Source organism: Salvia splendens, chromosome 15, assembly GCF_004379255.2.
Source record: "Salvia splendens isolate huo1 chromosome 15, SspV2, whole genome shotgun sequence".
NCBI classification, from domain to species: Eukaryota; Viridiplantae; Streptophyta; class Magnoliopsida; order Lamiales; family Lamiaceae; genus Salvia; species Salvia splendens.
In genome coordinates, this window is record NC_056046.1 from 32,423,858 (window position 1) to 32,441,217 (window position 17,360).

The following is a 17,360-nucleotide window of genomic DNA, read 5'->3' on the forward strand; positions in this document are numbered from 1 at the left end:
AAGCTGCCATACTTAGGTGGAAATTTAAGGAAGGAAAGAACCTTTTGCCTTGTTAAGCCAAATTTTTCCTTCTACTATGGGGCACGAAAATTACATATTTCCTATTGCTTGGAGGACACCTTTTACCATGTTTAAACCTTTTTCAAGCCTATATATACCCCATAACCTCATTCATAATATTCACCAACTCATAGCCTCCAAAATTGGGGAGCCCTCAAGGCTCCTCCTCCAACCCTAATCTTTCATCTTTCATCCAAGGTTCAAAAGTTAAGAGTGCTTAATTGTGCAAGGGCTTGGAGAAGGATTCAAGAAGATCATTAAGGCTACAAGGATTCAACCTCCGGGTTTTATTTGCTTTAGTTCTTATGTTTTCATTGTCTTCCCTTCAATCTATGTTTTTAGTTTATTCTATCATGTGTAACTAAACTCATAGGATTTTAGGGATGTGTTAGTAACTCTTTTTGGTTTATACAATTACTTTTGCTATTTAATATCCGTTTTGTTTTTATTTCGTTTCTTCCTTAAGTTGTTCCGTAATACTACATGTTTGAGTGACACATTCGGTGTTGATTCAATATAACTTGCTACATAATCGTGAGAGAAGGTTGGCGAGTTAGATCCACTTAATAGACACTACAATTAGCTTCCCTTAAAACGACACTGTTAATTGAGAGTGAAGACTTTTCAAGGGTCTTTGGAGCTTTTAGGAGTTACGGACTAGGATTGACAACCCTAGTGTTAGTAATCTACGCTTGTACCGCATAGGCAAAACTTGTGTGACTCGTTCTATCGAAGTATAAACTGTGCTAGGGTGTTGTAGTTGGAATTTGTATAACCATAAGTGTGAAAGCACATCCCCGGAATTCTCTTATCTCTTATCTTTTATCTTTGTGATTTATTTGCAATTAGGTGTTTACTTGTTTTTAATTGTTTTCATTCTCAAAATTTCCCAAAACTCTTGTTTCTCTAGATAGTATTTGACGCTTAGTATATAATAGTCAGTTGCAATTATATTCCCCGTGTTCGATATCCCAATACTGACCTTTAGCTATACTATTTCTACCTTGTATACTTGCGAGTAGTTTTAGTGCTAAAAAATAGTGCATCAAACGGACATTTCTCCCGTGAGTGCCCAAGTACGAAGATTGGGGTGACTCTTCGGCCAAACCCATAGGGACAACAGCCGCAACTGCGGGCACTTCATGCTGAACCGAGGGGAGATCAAGTTCTACCTCCGCAGGCACAACCACGGAAACGCCGACAGTCCTTGCAGGCAAGGGCGTATGCACTGCGGCCAGACAGCCAAAAATGGGGCAAGGGAACCACGGGCAAGATAATTTGGCAGGTATGAGTACACTTCATAATATACCTATCGCCATTTTATTTCATATGGGTGCATCACACTCTTTTATATTAGTGTCATGTGTAGAGACCCTAGAACTCCCTACTGATGCGATTGAACCTAGAATGAATGTATCATCACTAGTATGAGGCCTCATAGATATTTAACGAACTTGCTCGAACGCGGAGTTTGTGATGGGAGAACTTAAGCTAGTAGCTCATGATTTGTATGTTATTGCGATGATGAATATCGACATAATATTGGGAATGGATTGGCTCGAAAAGAACTATACGGCGATACTCTGCAAGGAACGACGAATTTTGCCACAACATCCGGGAGAAGGATTGACTACTTTCTATGGGATCTCCATGAATCAGCGTACATCGATTATCTCAGCGTTACAAGCAACAAATATGATGAGGAAAGGACGATCATCTTATCTTATTTACCTGTACGGTGAGGAGAAGAAGGAAAAGAGAATAGAGGATGTAGCAATCGTGCGAGAATTTCTGGACGTTTTTCCTGACGCTTTACCAGACCCCCCACCTGACAGACAATTGGAGTTTACAATTGATCTGGAGCCAGGATCGGCCCTAGTATCGAAGGCACCTTACAGAATGACGCCTAAGGAGTTGGAGGAACTGAAAATTCAGTTGAAAGAATTAATGGACTTAGGTTTCATAAGACCTAGCGTATCGCCATGGGGAGCAACAGTAATGTTCGTAAAGAAGAAAGATAGCACTTTAAGAATATGCATCGACTACAGAGAGTTTAATAAACTGACTCTTAAGAATAAGTATCATTTGCCAAGGATAGATGACTTGTTTGATCAACTTTGAGGAGCTGGTGTCTTCTCGAAGATGGATTTGAGATCAGGATATCATCATCTGAAGGTGCGACGGGAAGATGTCCCCAAAACTGCGTTTCTTACAAGATATGGCCATTACGAGTTCGTAGTAATGCCTTTCAGGCTCACTAATGCGCCAGTCGTGTTCATGGATTTGATGAACCGAGTGTTTCACCCGTACTTGGATAAATTTGTACTAGTCTTCATAGATGATGTACTTATTTACTCTTAGAATGAGAAAGAGCACGAAGAACATCTAAGAATCACCTTAGAAACGTTAAGAGCCGAGAAACTCTATGCTAAGTTTAGCAAGAGCGAGTTCTGACTTAACGAGGTGAACTTCCTTGGACATATTGTCACCGTAGAAGGAATTCGAGTGGATCCTGCGAAGGTTGAGACAGTTCGACGATGGAACTCTCCTTCAACACCTAATGAGATTCGGAGTTTCCTAGGTCTGGCACGATACTGCCGAAGGTTTATTGAGGGATTTTCTAAGATCGCAAGATCGATGATCCAATAATTGAAGAAAGGAACCAAATTCGTATGGACTCCCGAAAGCAAGATTTCAGCTTCTAAAGGAGAAATTGACCACTGCACCAGTTCTTACCGTGCCGGAGCCGGGAACGAACTATGTAGTGTATATTGATGCTTCGAAAGGGGGACTTGGATGCGTGCTAATGCTGAATGACATGGTGATTGCGTACGCATCACGATAACTAAGGCCGCACAAGTCGAATTATCCCACACATTACTTGGAATTGGCAGCAGTTGTGCATGCCTTGAAAATTTGGAGACATCACCTCTATGGGGTTCGATGTGAAATTTTCATGGATCACAAGCGCCTAAAATACTTTTTCGAGCAGAAGGATTTGAATATGAGACAATGAAGATGGCTCGAGTTGGTGAAAGATTACGATTGTGGAATTAATTATCATCCTGGCAAGGCCAACGTGGTGGCCGATGCGTTAAGTTAGAAGAATCAACCTCAACTAGCTACATTTCTCACTCAGGATGAGAGATGAGAGTCTGATATGGGAATTTAGTAAATTGAAGTTGGAAGTGGTGAATGCACCCGAGACGGTAGAGGGAAGAATCGCTACTTTGGTAATTGAACCTGATCTTTGAGCAAGGATCGTAGAAGCTCAAAGGGCCGATGCCGCGTTGGAGAATGTGCGAGTGAAAGTAAGGTCAGGAGAGCATGGGAAATTTTGCGAATACTAATTTTAAAATATTAATAATCACAGATAAATTTCAAGATCAATGAAATGCATTCCATATACTACTCATTTTATCTATCCATTCCATGTTTGTTTCATGTCTTTTATTCCATTAATCAAATTCTAAGTTACTATTTCTACTAGTTACTTTATACACCGTAATTACTAATCTTACTTAGTAAGTCCTCAAACTTAGTTTAACCATAGTCATTCTAAATCATATTTCTTTTACCAAATCTTATAAATAAAACTCATTAACCTTATCAACTAAATTTCTTTAATCTCAATTATTTGCAATAGTTATAATATGCTTCGATCATCAATTCTTGTCTCATTTCTATGGTTAATCCACTCACATAATCACACTTAGTTATTAGTCATTACCATATTCAATTCCTTCCTCAAAAAAAGATCTTTCACTTTAATATTCCAATCAATTTTCCAAAATATATCAAATGACCATTATAAATTCTAATAAATTCAATCTAGTCACTAAAAAAGATATATTATTCATTTTCAACAACAAATTGACCAATTAAGATTCATGGATTAATGCCCTAAGATAGTCAGTTCATACCCAAAACCATACATAGGTTCAACTCAATTTAGTTCAATGGAAAAACTTATGTTTTCGACGTCTACGGACAAGAATTGATTGATAAACTCAAAACGTAACACAAACCTTATTTGACAACCAACGAGGTCAGAAAAGTTTTACCTCATAACCTATCATAAGTTTCAAATATAAGAAAAATAGGATAAATGAGAGCCCTACCATGATAATCCTACGTTGGTTCGACTGGTTCAAAGCGTCAACACAAATTAAGTGAAACTTTCATAGATGGCAACTTCTTCTTCTTCCTCCTTTGATGACTAATCGGTTGATTCTCCAAAGTGGGGTGAATAGTAGGCTAGTAGCTATATTTGATTTTATAGCAAGAGCCACATTATTTAATTAATTATGAATAGTGAATGACAAAAATCACTATTTCGATCATTCATATTCTTTCTAGATGATTCAATGTATAATTGTCTTGACTGCAGTAAAAAAAAAATTCCAAACCTAAAAAAATCGTGCCTCTCGAAGATTTTTGGATATAAAAATATATATATAGCATCTTTTATGCAAAATGACCATTTCTCCCTTCTATTGTATACGCTATAAATTTCCAATTTAATTCTATTTTCTTGCTCAATCTTACTGACGTGATACTTGTGTTACCCCAATTCTATATAAAATAATATTCAGTGTTGTGCACAAATTATAAGAATTTCACCCTAAATTGACAAATGTGTGTAGAAAGGAATTTTCCAACTAAACCCTGATTTTGGGTGTTACAATTATGTGTTGAACTAGTATTTTCAGCACAACTTTCTCGAAGAGGACCGCTATTTGTTAAGCAATCATTGGCCGCCAGCGGTCCGCTGGGCAGGTTGAATGCTCCACATTTTCATCTTCTACTTTTATTTATCTTTTTAGGCTCAAATTTGAACATTTCTCACAAAACACGTCAAAATACCAAAATAAATAAAATATGCAATTATTGGACATGCAATACTCAAAATGGACCAAATAAAGGCCCAAAAATAGTGCTAAATCCGAGCGTATCAAAGAGTATAACTCCCATTTCATTAATTTTTTCAATTCACTTTCTATTAACATTTTTTAAAATTCGTGGCGGATAAAGTATGACTTTTATTAGCTAACGGAGGGAGTAGGATTTTCTTGTGGCGGCTTTTTCAAGATTTCATAGTTACGAGTTGATACAATATGTAGATTCATATTGATTGTTGTTATTAAAAGCATGGAAAAAGAGAGAAAATGAAATACAAAGATATATAGTAGGAGGAATTTATTTTAGTAAACATGAAAGTAAAACACGCGTTCCCAAGTTAATATTAGATCAATTGTCATTGTTGCAGCTATAGTTGATCAATTGTCATTGTTGCGGAGAAAATACTTAGCACAGAGTAGCATGAGGCCAGTGAATGGTTTAATGGAAGCGATTTCAACATTCGCTGCAGCTTCCTCTTTGAGCTTGTACTCGATCGTAGATCGAGTTATACACTGCTTCTCGTTTCCCTCCACCTCTATCACATTGAATCTCATACGATACAGCTTGAACCCTAGATCCAAAAATCCACTTTCCACAACCTTGGCCTCCTTCACACGCTTCTCGTTATCCACCACTATGAATTTCTCCTTGAACGAATTCATTCCCGCACCCATCCCTGCTCAATTAATCTATTAAATTAGTTAGGATAATTAAATAAATCTAGTGGAAGTTGATTGAACTGAATGTGGGTGGTACCTGGACGAAAAACGACCTCGAGAATAGTTCCGGCGCCGCCGTCCCCTTGGACGACGTCGACCCGGCTTATAAAGTCGGAGTTGGCTTCCTCCGCCACTTCCGGGAGCTGTCGTGTGCCGTAGACCTTCCACGCTTCAGTTGGCGGTACATCAACCGTCATCTCAGCGGACATTGTTCCGTACATCTTCGATTTCCGGTTGCGGAGGATGTGATGTCTATGCACTATAAAAAGGAGTTGAGATTGAGAGGGTTATTATTTATAAAATAAGGGTGTGGTTGAATTGGTAATAAGGGGCATTCATAGAGCATTTAACCGCCCAATATAGTGTTTGATTTGTTGGTTAAATTTTCTGTGTGACTCGTTTAATGGAAAATGGCCCGTTGATTATGGCTGAAAATGACTGTTTTATTATCATGAAAAATTCAGTGATAATAATATGTGCAACACTATTTCAATCTTAAATTACATAGAATTTACTAATATAGCCCTCGGCCGTAGAAATATAAAAATCATCTTTATTAATTTCGAAACATCACTTGAAAAGACTAGTTGAAGACATAATTGATTTATGTTTCATAGGTGAAATAATTATGCGACAAATTCAACCATCATACTAATAAAAATATGAAACATCTATGTCACTAATAATTCTGCTGGTGGATAACTTCAAACTAAGCTCGATCAGGATGATTATGCCAGGGGCGGTGCCGCTGGGGAAGGAGCTGGAAGCGGCTCTGCTCAGCCGCGTGCCGCATGCGGTTTTTGGACAGGTGAAAAGTGAAATAACTGATATACCTAACTTCATTTTTCATGTCCTTCACATGATCATTTAATACCAGAAACACTAAATTCAATTTAATTACTCCCTATATTTGTGTTGATATTATAAGAAATATACTACTAATTGATTTACTTTGTTTTACTCAAAATTCAGTGTTAGGAAAATTAGTTGGGTAGGTGGAGGAATGTGAAGTTAGGTCGGATTAATTTGTCATTACTCCTCATTGATGTCATGCATATATATCTAATCGATTCGAATCTTTATCATGGTACCACTTGCATCTAATACTTTACCAATTTTGAATTATAATATAACTAAATATTACTTACGAAAAAATATAGTATGGACAAACAGGCTAGGAAATTTATGTTTATTAGTTAGCTCATGAATTTATTATTTTTTTCCAATAACATGAATTCCCTATGGTCTATCTAACCCACCTAGAATAATGGACAAACGGGCTAGGAAGTTTATGTTTATTAGTCGGCCCATGAATTTATTATTTTTGTCTAATATCTTTGAATCCTAGTGGTCTATCTAATCCACCTAGAATAAAAAAGTATATAAATTATGATAATATTATTATCATACATGGCTAAGTACATAACTTCGTGTACAAATTTTTAACATGCATGTTACGTGGTAGCAACTGCAGAGATTGGCAGTCATTCTAATATAAGTTATTTTTCACTTTTCACCTGTCCAAAACCGTCTGTGACTTCCAGCTCGTTCCCCAGCTGCATCGCCCTTGACAGAACCATCCTAATCGAGCTCAGGTCGAAGTTATCCACCAATGGAATTATTATTGACATAAATGTTTCACATTTTTATTAGTGTGATGGTAGAACGTGTCGCAGAATTATTTCACCTACTGACATAGATCAATTGCTGTAACACCACATATTTTGTATTTACATTCACATATATATATATAGATAGGGAGATATTAAAAATAAGTATGTGTTTAAATCCAGAAATGCAGCCCAAATCTTAGCCCTAGGATTAGATGATCTAATGGTCAATAATTAACCAAAAACACGGAAGGTCATAATTAAGCATTTTTAGGTCATATTATAAGATTTGAGTTTAATGTCATGTTAAGATCATTTTAGGTCATACTTGGTTAGTATGACCTAAAAATACACTAACCATGACCTAAAAATGCCCTACACATGATATTATTCTGTGTTTCTGTATTTAAATATGGTTTTGCATAGATCAAAACCCTATATATATATATATATGTATGTATATATTATAGGGATGTATTCATATCCAAACGCTAAGTATAAGTGAAACACAAAACACATGCAATCCATTGGTTTTGTGATCTAGCGGTTAGATTAATGTCACGTGTCATCCAATAATGTAGATTTTTAGCCTAATAATGTACCTCGGCTAATAATGTAGCATTTTGTTTAAAAATGTATAGTTTTAGTCTAATAATATAAATTTCTAGTCTAATGTACCTCGGCTAATAATGTATATTTTTAGTATGATAATGTAACTAATCACAATCATCCAATCTAATGATCCAAGGGTTGTGATTTGTGCTGTGTTTTACACTAAGATGCTGTAAGGACCCTAGCACACCCCATTATATATAGGTATATATATATAGATTGCAGTAATTACTCCTAATTAAATCCTCCAATAAAAAAAATCACCAAATATTCTATTACTATTCACAGTTTTAAGTTCGTCAACTTAATACTAATTTAAAAATATTAATAATCATAGATAAATTTCAAGATCAATTAAATGCATTCCATATACTACTCATTTTATCTATCCATTCCATGTTTGTTTCATGTCTTTTATTCCCTTAATCAAATTCTAAGTTATTTCCACTAGTTACTTTATACTCCGTAATTACTAATCTTACCTAGAAATCCTCAAATTTAGTTTAACATCGATAGTCATTCTAAATCATATTTCTTTTACCAAATCTTATAAATAAAACTCATTAACCTTATCAACTAAATTTCTTTAATCTCAATTATTTGCAATCGTTAGAATATGCTTCAATCATCAATTCTAGTCTCATTTCTATGGTTAATCCACTCATATAATCACACTTAGTTATTAGTCATTACCATATTCAATTCCTTACTCAAAAAAACATCTTTCACTTCAATATTGCAATCAATTTTCCAAAATATATCAAATGACCATTATAAATTCTAATAAATTTATTTTAGTCACTAAATAAGATATATTATTCATTTTCAACAACAATTTGACCAATTAAGATTCATGGATTAATGCACTAAGATAGTAAGTTCATACCCAAAATCATACATAGGTTCAACTCAATTTAGTTCAATGGAAAAACTTATGTTTCCGACGTCTACGGACAAGGATTGATAGATAAACTCAAAACGTAACACACACCTTATTTGACAACCAACGAGGTAAGAAAATTTTTACCTCATAACCTATCATAAGTTTCAAATAAAAGAAAAATAGGATAAAAGAAAGCCCTACCTTGATAACCATACGTTGGTTCGAGTGGTTCAAAGCGTCAACACAAATTAAGTGAAACTTTCATAGATTGCAACTTCTTCTTCCTCCTTTGATTACTAATCGGTTGATTCTCCAAAGTGGGGTGAATAGTAGGCTAGTAGCTATATTTGATTTTATAGCAAGAGCCACATTATTTAATTAATTATGAATAGTAAATGACAAATGACACTATTTTGATCACTCATATTCTTTCTAGATGATTCCATGTATAATTGTCTTGATTGTAGTAAAAAAAAATTACAAACCTAAAAAAATCGTGCCTCTCGAAGAGTTTTGGAGATAAAAATATACATAGCATCATTTATGCAAAATGACCATTTCTCCCTTCTATTGTATACGCTGTATAATTTCCGATTTAATTCTATTTTCTTGCTCAATCTTACTGACGTGATACTTGTGTAACCCCAATTCTATATAAAATAACATTCAGTGTTGTGCACAAATTATAAAAATTTCAGCCTAAATTGACAAATTTGTGTAGAAAGGAATTTTCCAACTAAACCCTGATTTGGGGTGTTACAATTATGTTTTGAACTAGTCTTTTCAGCACAACTTTTTCGAAGCGGACTGCTATTTGTTCAACAATCGTTGGCCGCTAGCGATCCGCTGGGCGGGTCGAATGCTCCAGATTTTCATCTTCGAGTTTTAGCTATCTTTTTAGGCTCAAATTTGCACATTTCTCACAAAACACGTCAAAATACCAAAATAGAAAAAATATGTAATTATTGGACATGTAATGCAACATTGATACTCAAAATGGACCAAATAAAGGCCCTAAAATAAAGCAAAAACCAAGCGTATCAAAGAGTATGACTCCCATTTCGTTAATATTTTCAATTCACTTTCTATTAACTTTTTTAAAATTCGTGGCGGATAAAGTGTGACTTTTAATAGCTAACGTAGGGAGTAGGATTTTCTTGTGGCAGCTTTTTCAAGATTTCATAGTTATGAGTTGATAAAATATGTAGATTCATATTGATTGTTGTTATTAAAAGCATGGAAAAAGATAAAATGAAATACAGAGATATATAGTAGGAGGATAGAAATTTATTTTAGCAAACATGAAAGTAAAACACGCAGTACCAAGTTAATAGTTGATCAATTGTCATTGTTGCGGCTATAGTTGATCAATTGTCATTGTTGCGGAGCAAATACTTAGCACAGAGTAGCATGAGACCAGTGAATGGTTTAATGGAAGCGATTTCAACATTCGCTGCAGCTTCTTCTTTGAGCTCGTACTCGATCGTAGATCGAGTTATACACTGCTTCTCGTTTTCCTCCATCTCTATCACATTGAATCTCATACGCTATAACGTAAACCCTAGATCCAGAAATCCACCTTCCACAACCTCTGCCTCCTTCACACGCTTCTCGTTATCCACCACCATGAATTTCTCCTTGAACGACTACATTCCCCCTCCCATCTCTACTTAATTAATCAATTAAATTAATTAGGATAATTACATAAATCTAGCGGAAGTTGATTGAACTGAATGTGGGTGGTACCTGGACGGAAAACAACCTCGAAAATGGTTCCGGCGCCGCCGTCCCCTTGGACGACGTCGACCCGGCTGATAAAGTCGGAGTTGGCTTCCTCCGCCACTTTGGGGAGCTGTAGAGTTCCGTAGAGCTTCCACGCTTCGGTTGTGGGTACATCAACCGTCATCTCATCGGACATTGTTCCGTACATCTTCGATTTTCGGTTGCGTTGGATGTGATGTCTATGCACTACAATGAGGAGTTGAGATTGAGAGGGTTATTATTTATCAAAATAAGGGTGTGATTGAATTGGTAAATAGGGGCATTCATAGAGCATTTAACGGCCCAATATAGTGTTTGATTTGTTGGTTAAATTTTCTGTGTGACTCGTTTAATGGGAAATGGCCCGTGGAATTATGGCTGAAAATGACTGTTTTATTATCATGAAAAATTCAGTGATAATAATATGTGCAACACTATTTCAATCTTAAATTACATAGAATTTACTAATATAGCCCTTGGCCGTAGAAATATAAAAATCATCTTTATTAGTTTTGAAACATCACTTGAAAAGACAAGTTGAAGACATAATTGATTTATGTTTCATAGGTGAAATAATTCTGCGACAAATTCAACCATCACACTAATAAAAATATGAAACATGTATGTTACTAATAATTCCGCTGGTGGATAACTTCGACCTAAGCTCGATCAGGATGGTTATGCCAGGGGCGGCGCCGCTGGGAAAGGAGCTGGAAGCGGCTCTGCTCAGCCGCGTGTCGCATGCGGTTTTTGGACTAGTGAAAAGTAAAAAATAACTGATATACCTAACTTCATTTTTCATGTCCTTCAAATGATCATTTAATACCATAAACACTAAATTCAATTTAATTATTCCCTATATTTGTGTTGAGATTATAAGAATTATACTACTAATTGATTTACTTTGTTTTACTCTAAATTCAGTGTTAGGAAAATTAGTTGGGTAGGTGGAGGAATGTGAAGTTAGGTCGGATTAATTTGTCATTACTCCTCATTGATGTGATGCATATATATCTAATCGATTCGAATCTTTATCATGGTACCACTTGCATCTAATACTTTGACAATTTTGGATAACTAAATATTACTTACGAAAAAATATAGTATGGACAAACAGGCTAGGAAATTTATGTTTATTAGTCAGCCCATGAATTTATTATTTTTTTCCAATAACATGAATTCCCTGTGGTCTATCTAACCCACCTAGAATAATGGACAAACGGGCTAGGAAGTATGTGTTTATTAGTCGGCCCATGAATTTATAATTTTTGTCTAATATCTTTGAATTCGTCGTGGTCTATCTAACCCACCTAGAATAAAAAAGGATATAAATTATGATAATATTATTATTATCATACATGGCTAAGTACATAACTTCGTGTACAAATTTTTAACATGCATGTTACGTGGTAGCAACTGCGGAGATTGGCAGTCATTCTATAATTAATTAAACAATTTATTGAAATTACCCGACAAAAAAGGGAGCATCACTATAAAAAAAGGGTTAAATAAAATGAAATCAAATTAAGTATGCCATTCTATTGTTCAATAAATAAATGTTGAATTTGTTGAAAATTCGGTGCAATATCTCTCTCTAGGAACCGTGCATATAGTTATATTATAAATCAAAATTGACAAAGTATTAGATGCAAGTGGTACCATAATATGGATTCAAATCGATTAGTTATATATGCAATACATCAATAGGGAGTAATGACAAGTTAACCCGACTTAACTTCACATTCCTCCACCTACCCAACTAATTTTCCTAACACTGAATTTAGAGTAAAATAAAGTAAATCAATTAGCAGTATAATTCTTATAATCTCTACACAAATATAGGGACTAATCAAATTGAATTTAGTGTTTCCGATATTAAATGATCATTTAAAGGACATGAAAAATGAAGTGAGGAATATAAGTTATTTTTCACTTTTCACCTGTCCAAAACCTTCTGCGACTTCCAGCTCGTCCCCCAGCGGCACCGCCCCTGACAGAACCATCCTAATCGAGCTCAGGTCGAAGTTATCCACCAACGGAATTATTATTGACATAGATGTTTCACATTTTTATTAGTGTGATGGTAGAACGTGTCGCAGAATTATTTCACCTACTGACATAGATCAATTGTTGTATTTACATTCTCATACATATATTTATATATATATACATTATAGGGATGTATTCATATCCAAACGCTAAGTATAAGTGAAACACAAAACACATGCAATACATTGGTTTTGTGATCTAATGGTTAGATTAATGCCACGTGTCATCTAATAATGTAGATTTTTAGCCTAATAATGTACCTCGGCTAATAATGTAGCATTTTGTTTAAAAATGTACAGTTTTAGTCTAATAATTTAAATTTCTAGTCTAATAATGTACCTCGGCTAATAATGTATATTTTTAGTATGATAATGTAACTAATCACAATCATCCAATCTAATGATCCAAGGGTTGTGATTTGTGCTGTGTTTCACACTAAGATGCCGTAAGGATCCTAGCACACCCCATTATATATAGGTATATATGAAGGGGTAGGCAGCGGTAGCATTGCGCTTGTAACGGACCACATAAACTGATCTATTTAGCAGATTATTTAGATAAATTCTATTCGCGTAATTATCACATGTATCATGCTCATAACTTGAATTTAAACATGCTTTAGCACAAATAATTCCTAAAACATGCTTACTACGGAGTTAGCCAAATTACCTCGTTGATTCTCTTGAGAATCGAAGATGGCTTGCTTCTTCTCCAGGTGAAGATCTTGAGTACTCGACCTCGGATCTTCTGACTGGTGCCCCGGACTGTAAACTGATATTTGTGTGGGCAAATCTCACCAGAATACTAGGACTTAAATAAAGAAGACAGACAGAATTCTGCTCATGGAAGGAGAGCAAAATTTCGACTCCCTCTAGGATAATGGGGGACGAAAATTTGAGTAAAAACAATAATGAAAAAGTTGTCTTCTGTCTCCTTTATTCTCCTATTTATATTAAGTCGCATATTGGGCCCAGTCAGGGATTTAAGGAAGAATTTGGAGATGGCCTCATCCAATTAGCTTTTTACTAATTAAATTGAACCCATAATTTAATACAACCTTATATTGGAATATTACGAGCAGCCACTACAGAAGTAATATTGCACTGCCTTTCCAAAACCGAAATTACAAGTATTCCAGGTTTCCTTTAATTTGTTTAATTCATTTCCCGCGCTTAAAATAGAAACATCCATTAATTAATTAATGTCTGTTATGGGCTTAATTAATTAACATATTTTTAATCTCCAAGAGTGGACTTAGCAAGAAACTCTAATTTATTATTCATAGAGTAATTAAACTCCAACTAGCTAGGTTCCTAATAATAAAACCTTGTTTCGAGCTCCTCTTGTGGATATTATCAAACGAGACTCTCCTCGCGCACGATTCAACATAATAGCAATCCTAGCACCGCTAGATAATGATCACCACTACGCAATATACCTGGATCGCTGGGTGACGAAAAATCCGCACCTTTGGTAAGTCAAAGTAGTAGATACTCAATATCGTATGTTCAATGCCAACGTACATTGATTAAGAAATTATTTATCAAGACCTCATCTTTCAGTAGATAGCATAAAGACTCGTCTTGCTGTTAGATCCATTAAGTGCTATACTACACCAACGTCATCTTATTTCAATAAGGCTTAGAAATAATCGGACTGACATTGCAACATTTCACGATAGGTAGTCTAGGCCTATCTAGGTTGTGAAATTATTATTTTTATTGGTTCAGAACTGACCGCGTACCTTAAATTGAGCGCAGCCCACAAAAATAATCTGTTGCATTACTTGGAAAAGAATAATTAGAGTTTTACAGTATTCAATCACTCGAAAGATGATTTCTAATATACAAACCCTAACAATATATATATATAGATTGAATTAATTACTCCTAATTAAATCCTCTAATAAAAAAAATCACCAAATATTCTATTACTATTCACAGTTTTATGGTCAACTTAATACTAATTTAAAAATATTAATAATCACAGATAAATTTCAAGATCAATTAAATGCATTCCATGTACTACTCATTTTATCTATCCATTCCATGTTTGTTTCAAGTCTTTTATTCCCTTAATCAAATTCTAAGTTACTATTTCCACTAGTTACTTTATACTCCGTAATTACTAATCTTACCTAGTAAATCCTCAAATTTAGTTTAACATCGATAGTCATTCTAAATCATATTTCTTTTACCAAATCTTATAAATAAAACTCATTAACCTTATCAACTAAATTTCTTTAATCTCAATTATTTGCAATCGTTAGAATATGCTTCAATCATCAATTCTAGTCTCATTTCTATGGTTAATCCACTCATATAATCACACTTAGTTATTAGTCATTACCATATTCAATTCCTTACTCAAAAAAACATCTTTCACTTCAATATTCCAATCAATTTTCCAAAAATATATCAAATGACCATTATAAATTCTAAAAATTTATTTTAGTCACTAAATAAGATATATTATTCATTTTCAACAACAATTTGACCAATTAAGATTCATGGATTAATGCACTAAGATAGTCAGTTCATACCCAAAATCATACATAGGTTCAACTCAATTTAGTTCAATGGAAAAACTTATGTTTCCGACGTCTACGGACAAGGATTGATAGATAAACTCAAAACGTAACACACACCTTATTTGACAACCAACGAGGTCGGAAAAGTTTTACCTCATAACCTATCATAAGTTTCAAATAAAAGTAAAATAGGATAAAAGAGAGCCCTACCTTGATAACCATACGTTGGTTCGACTGGTTCAAAGCGTCAACACAAATTAAGTGAAACTTTCATAGATTGCAACTTCTTCCTCCTTTGATTACTAATCGGTTGATTCTCCAAAGTGGGGTGAATAGTAGGCTAGTAGCTATATTTGATTTTATAGCAAGAGCCACATTATTTAATTAATTATGAATAGTAAATGACAAATGTCACTATTTTGATCATTCATATTCTTTCTAGATGATTCCATGTAAAAAATTTACAAACCTAAAAAAATCATGCCTCTCGAAGAGTTTTGGACATAAAAATATACATAGCATCTTTTATGCAAAATGTCAATTTCTCCCTTCTATTGTATACGCTATATAATTTCTGATTTAATTCTATTTTCTTGCTCAATCTTAGTGACGTGATACTTGTGTAACCCCAATTCTATATAAAATAACATTCAATGTTGTGCACAAATTATTAGAATTTCAGCCTAAATTGACAAATTTGTGTAGAAATGAATTTTCCAACTAAACCCTGATTTGGGGTGTTACAATTATGTCTTGAACTAGTCTTTTCAGCACAACTTTTTCGAAGCGGACTGCTATTTGTTCAACAATCGTTGGCCGCCAGCGGTCCGCTGGGCGGGTCGAATGCTCCATATTTTCATCTTCGAGTTTTAGCTATCTTTTTAGGCTCAAATTTGCACATTTCTCACAAAACACGTCAAAATACCAAAATAGATAAAAATATGTAATTATTGGACATGTAATGCAACATTGATTCTCAAAATGGACCAAATAAAGGCCCTAAAATAGTGCAAAAACCGAGCGTATCAAAGAGTATGACTCCCATTTCATTAATATTTTCAATTCACTTTCTATTAACATTTTTTAAAATTCGTGGCGGATAAATTGTGACTTTTAATAGCTAACGTAAGGAGTAGGATTTTCTTGTGGCAGCTTTTTCAAGATTTCATAGTTATGAGTTGATAAAATATGTAGATTCATATTGATTGTTGTTATTAAAAGTATGGAAAAGAGAAAATGAAATACAAAGATATATAGTAGGAGGATAGAAATTTATTTAGCAAACATGAAAGTAAAACACGCAGTCCCAAGGTAATAGTAGATCAATTGTCATTGTTGCGGCTATAGTTGATCAATTGTCATTGTTGCGGAGCAAATACTTAGCACAGAGTAGCATGAAGCCAGTGAATGGTTTAATGGAAGCGATTTCAACATTCGCGGCAGCTTCTTCTTTGAGCTCGTACTCGATCGTAGATCGAGTTATACACTACTTCTCGTTTCCCTCCACCTCTATCACATTGAATCTCATACGATACAGCGTGAACCCTAGATCCAGAAATCCTCCTTCCACAACCTCTGCCTCCTTCACACGCTTCTCGTTATCCACCACCATGAATTTCTCCTTGAACGACTTCATTCCCCCTCCCATCCCTACTCAATTAATCAATTAAATTAAGTAGGATAATTACATAAATCTAGCGGAAGTTGATTGAACTGAATGTGGATGGTACCTGGACGGAAAACGACCTCGAGAATGGTTCCGGCGCCGCCGTCCCCTTGGACGACGTCGACCCGGCTGATAAAGTCGGAGTTGGCTTCCTCCACCACTTTGGGGAGCTGTAGAGTGCCGTAGAGCTTCCACGCTTCAGTTGCCGGTACATCAACCGTCATCTCAGCGGACATTGTTCCGTACATCTTCAATTTCCGGTTGTGGCGGATGTGATGTCTATGCACTACACAGAGAAGTTGAGATTGAGAGTGTTATTATTTATAAAATAAGGGCGTGGTTGATGTAATAATGGAGTGCTCATTTCAGTTGGAAGAAGCTCGGCTAGAAAGGAGTTCGGTAAGCTCGGCTTACCGAGCTGAAACTAGCCTGGAACTAGCCGAGAAGAAGAAGAAGGCAGAAGTCGGTAAGCTCAGCGGTAAAGAAGCTCGGTATGGAAGCTCGGTATGGAAGCTCGGTAAGGAAGCTCGGCGTTGAGCTGGAATGAGCCGAGCAGGAAGAGTTCGGT

General features: G+C 35.2%; 2 protein-coding genes across 3 annotated transcripts; both read right to left on the bottom strand.

The window, feature by feature from the left end:
- Positions 1-5,219: 5,219 nt before the first annotated feature.
- On the bottom strand, positions 5,220-5,917 carry LOC121766468 (norbelladine synthase-like). Its single transcript, XM_042162750.1, has 2 exons — positions 5,719-5,917; positions 5,220-5,638 (listed from the first exon to the last, which is right to left on the bottom strand). The coding sequence occupies exons 1-2, from the start codon at positions 5,900-5,902 to the stop codon at positions 5,340-5,342; spliced, it is 483 nt and encodes a 160-aa protein (XP_042018684.1). The 5' UTR covers positions 5,903-5,917; the 3' UTR covers positions 5,220-5,339.
- Positions 5,918-10,035: 4,118 nt separating this feature from the next.
- On the bottom strand, positions 10,036-17,087 carry LOC121766473 (norbelladine synthase-like). 2 transcript variants are annotated; one of them, XM_042162755.1, is made up of 3 exons: positions 16,857-17,087; positions 16,634-16,776; positions 10,036-10,408 (listed from the first exon to the last, which is right to left on the bottom strand). In XM_042162755.1, the coding sequence occupies exons 1-3, from the start codon at positions 17,038-17,040 to the stop codon at positions 10,334-10,336; spliced, it is 402 nt and encodes a 133-aa protein (XP_042018689.1). In that variant the 5' UTR covers positions 17,041-17,087; the 3' UTR covers positions 10,036-10,333. The 2 variants fall into 2 exon arrangements, with proteins under 2 accessions (XP_042018689.1, XP_042018688.1); XM_042162754.1 differs by having other exon boundaries at positions 10,036-10,394; positions 16,617-16,776.
- Between the last annotated feature and the right edge of the window lie 273 nt (positions 17,088-17,360).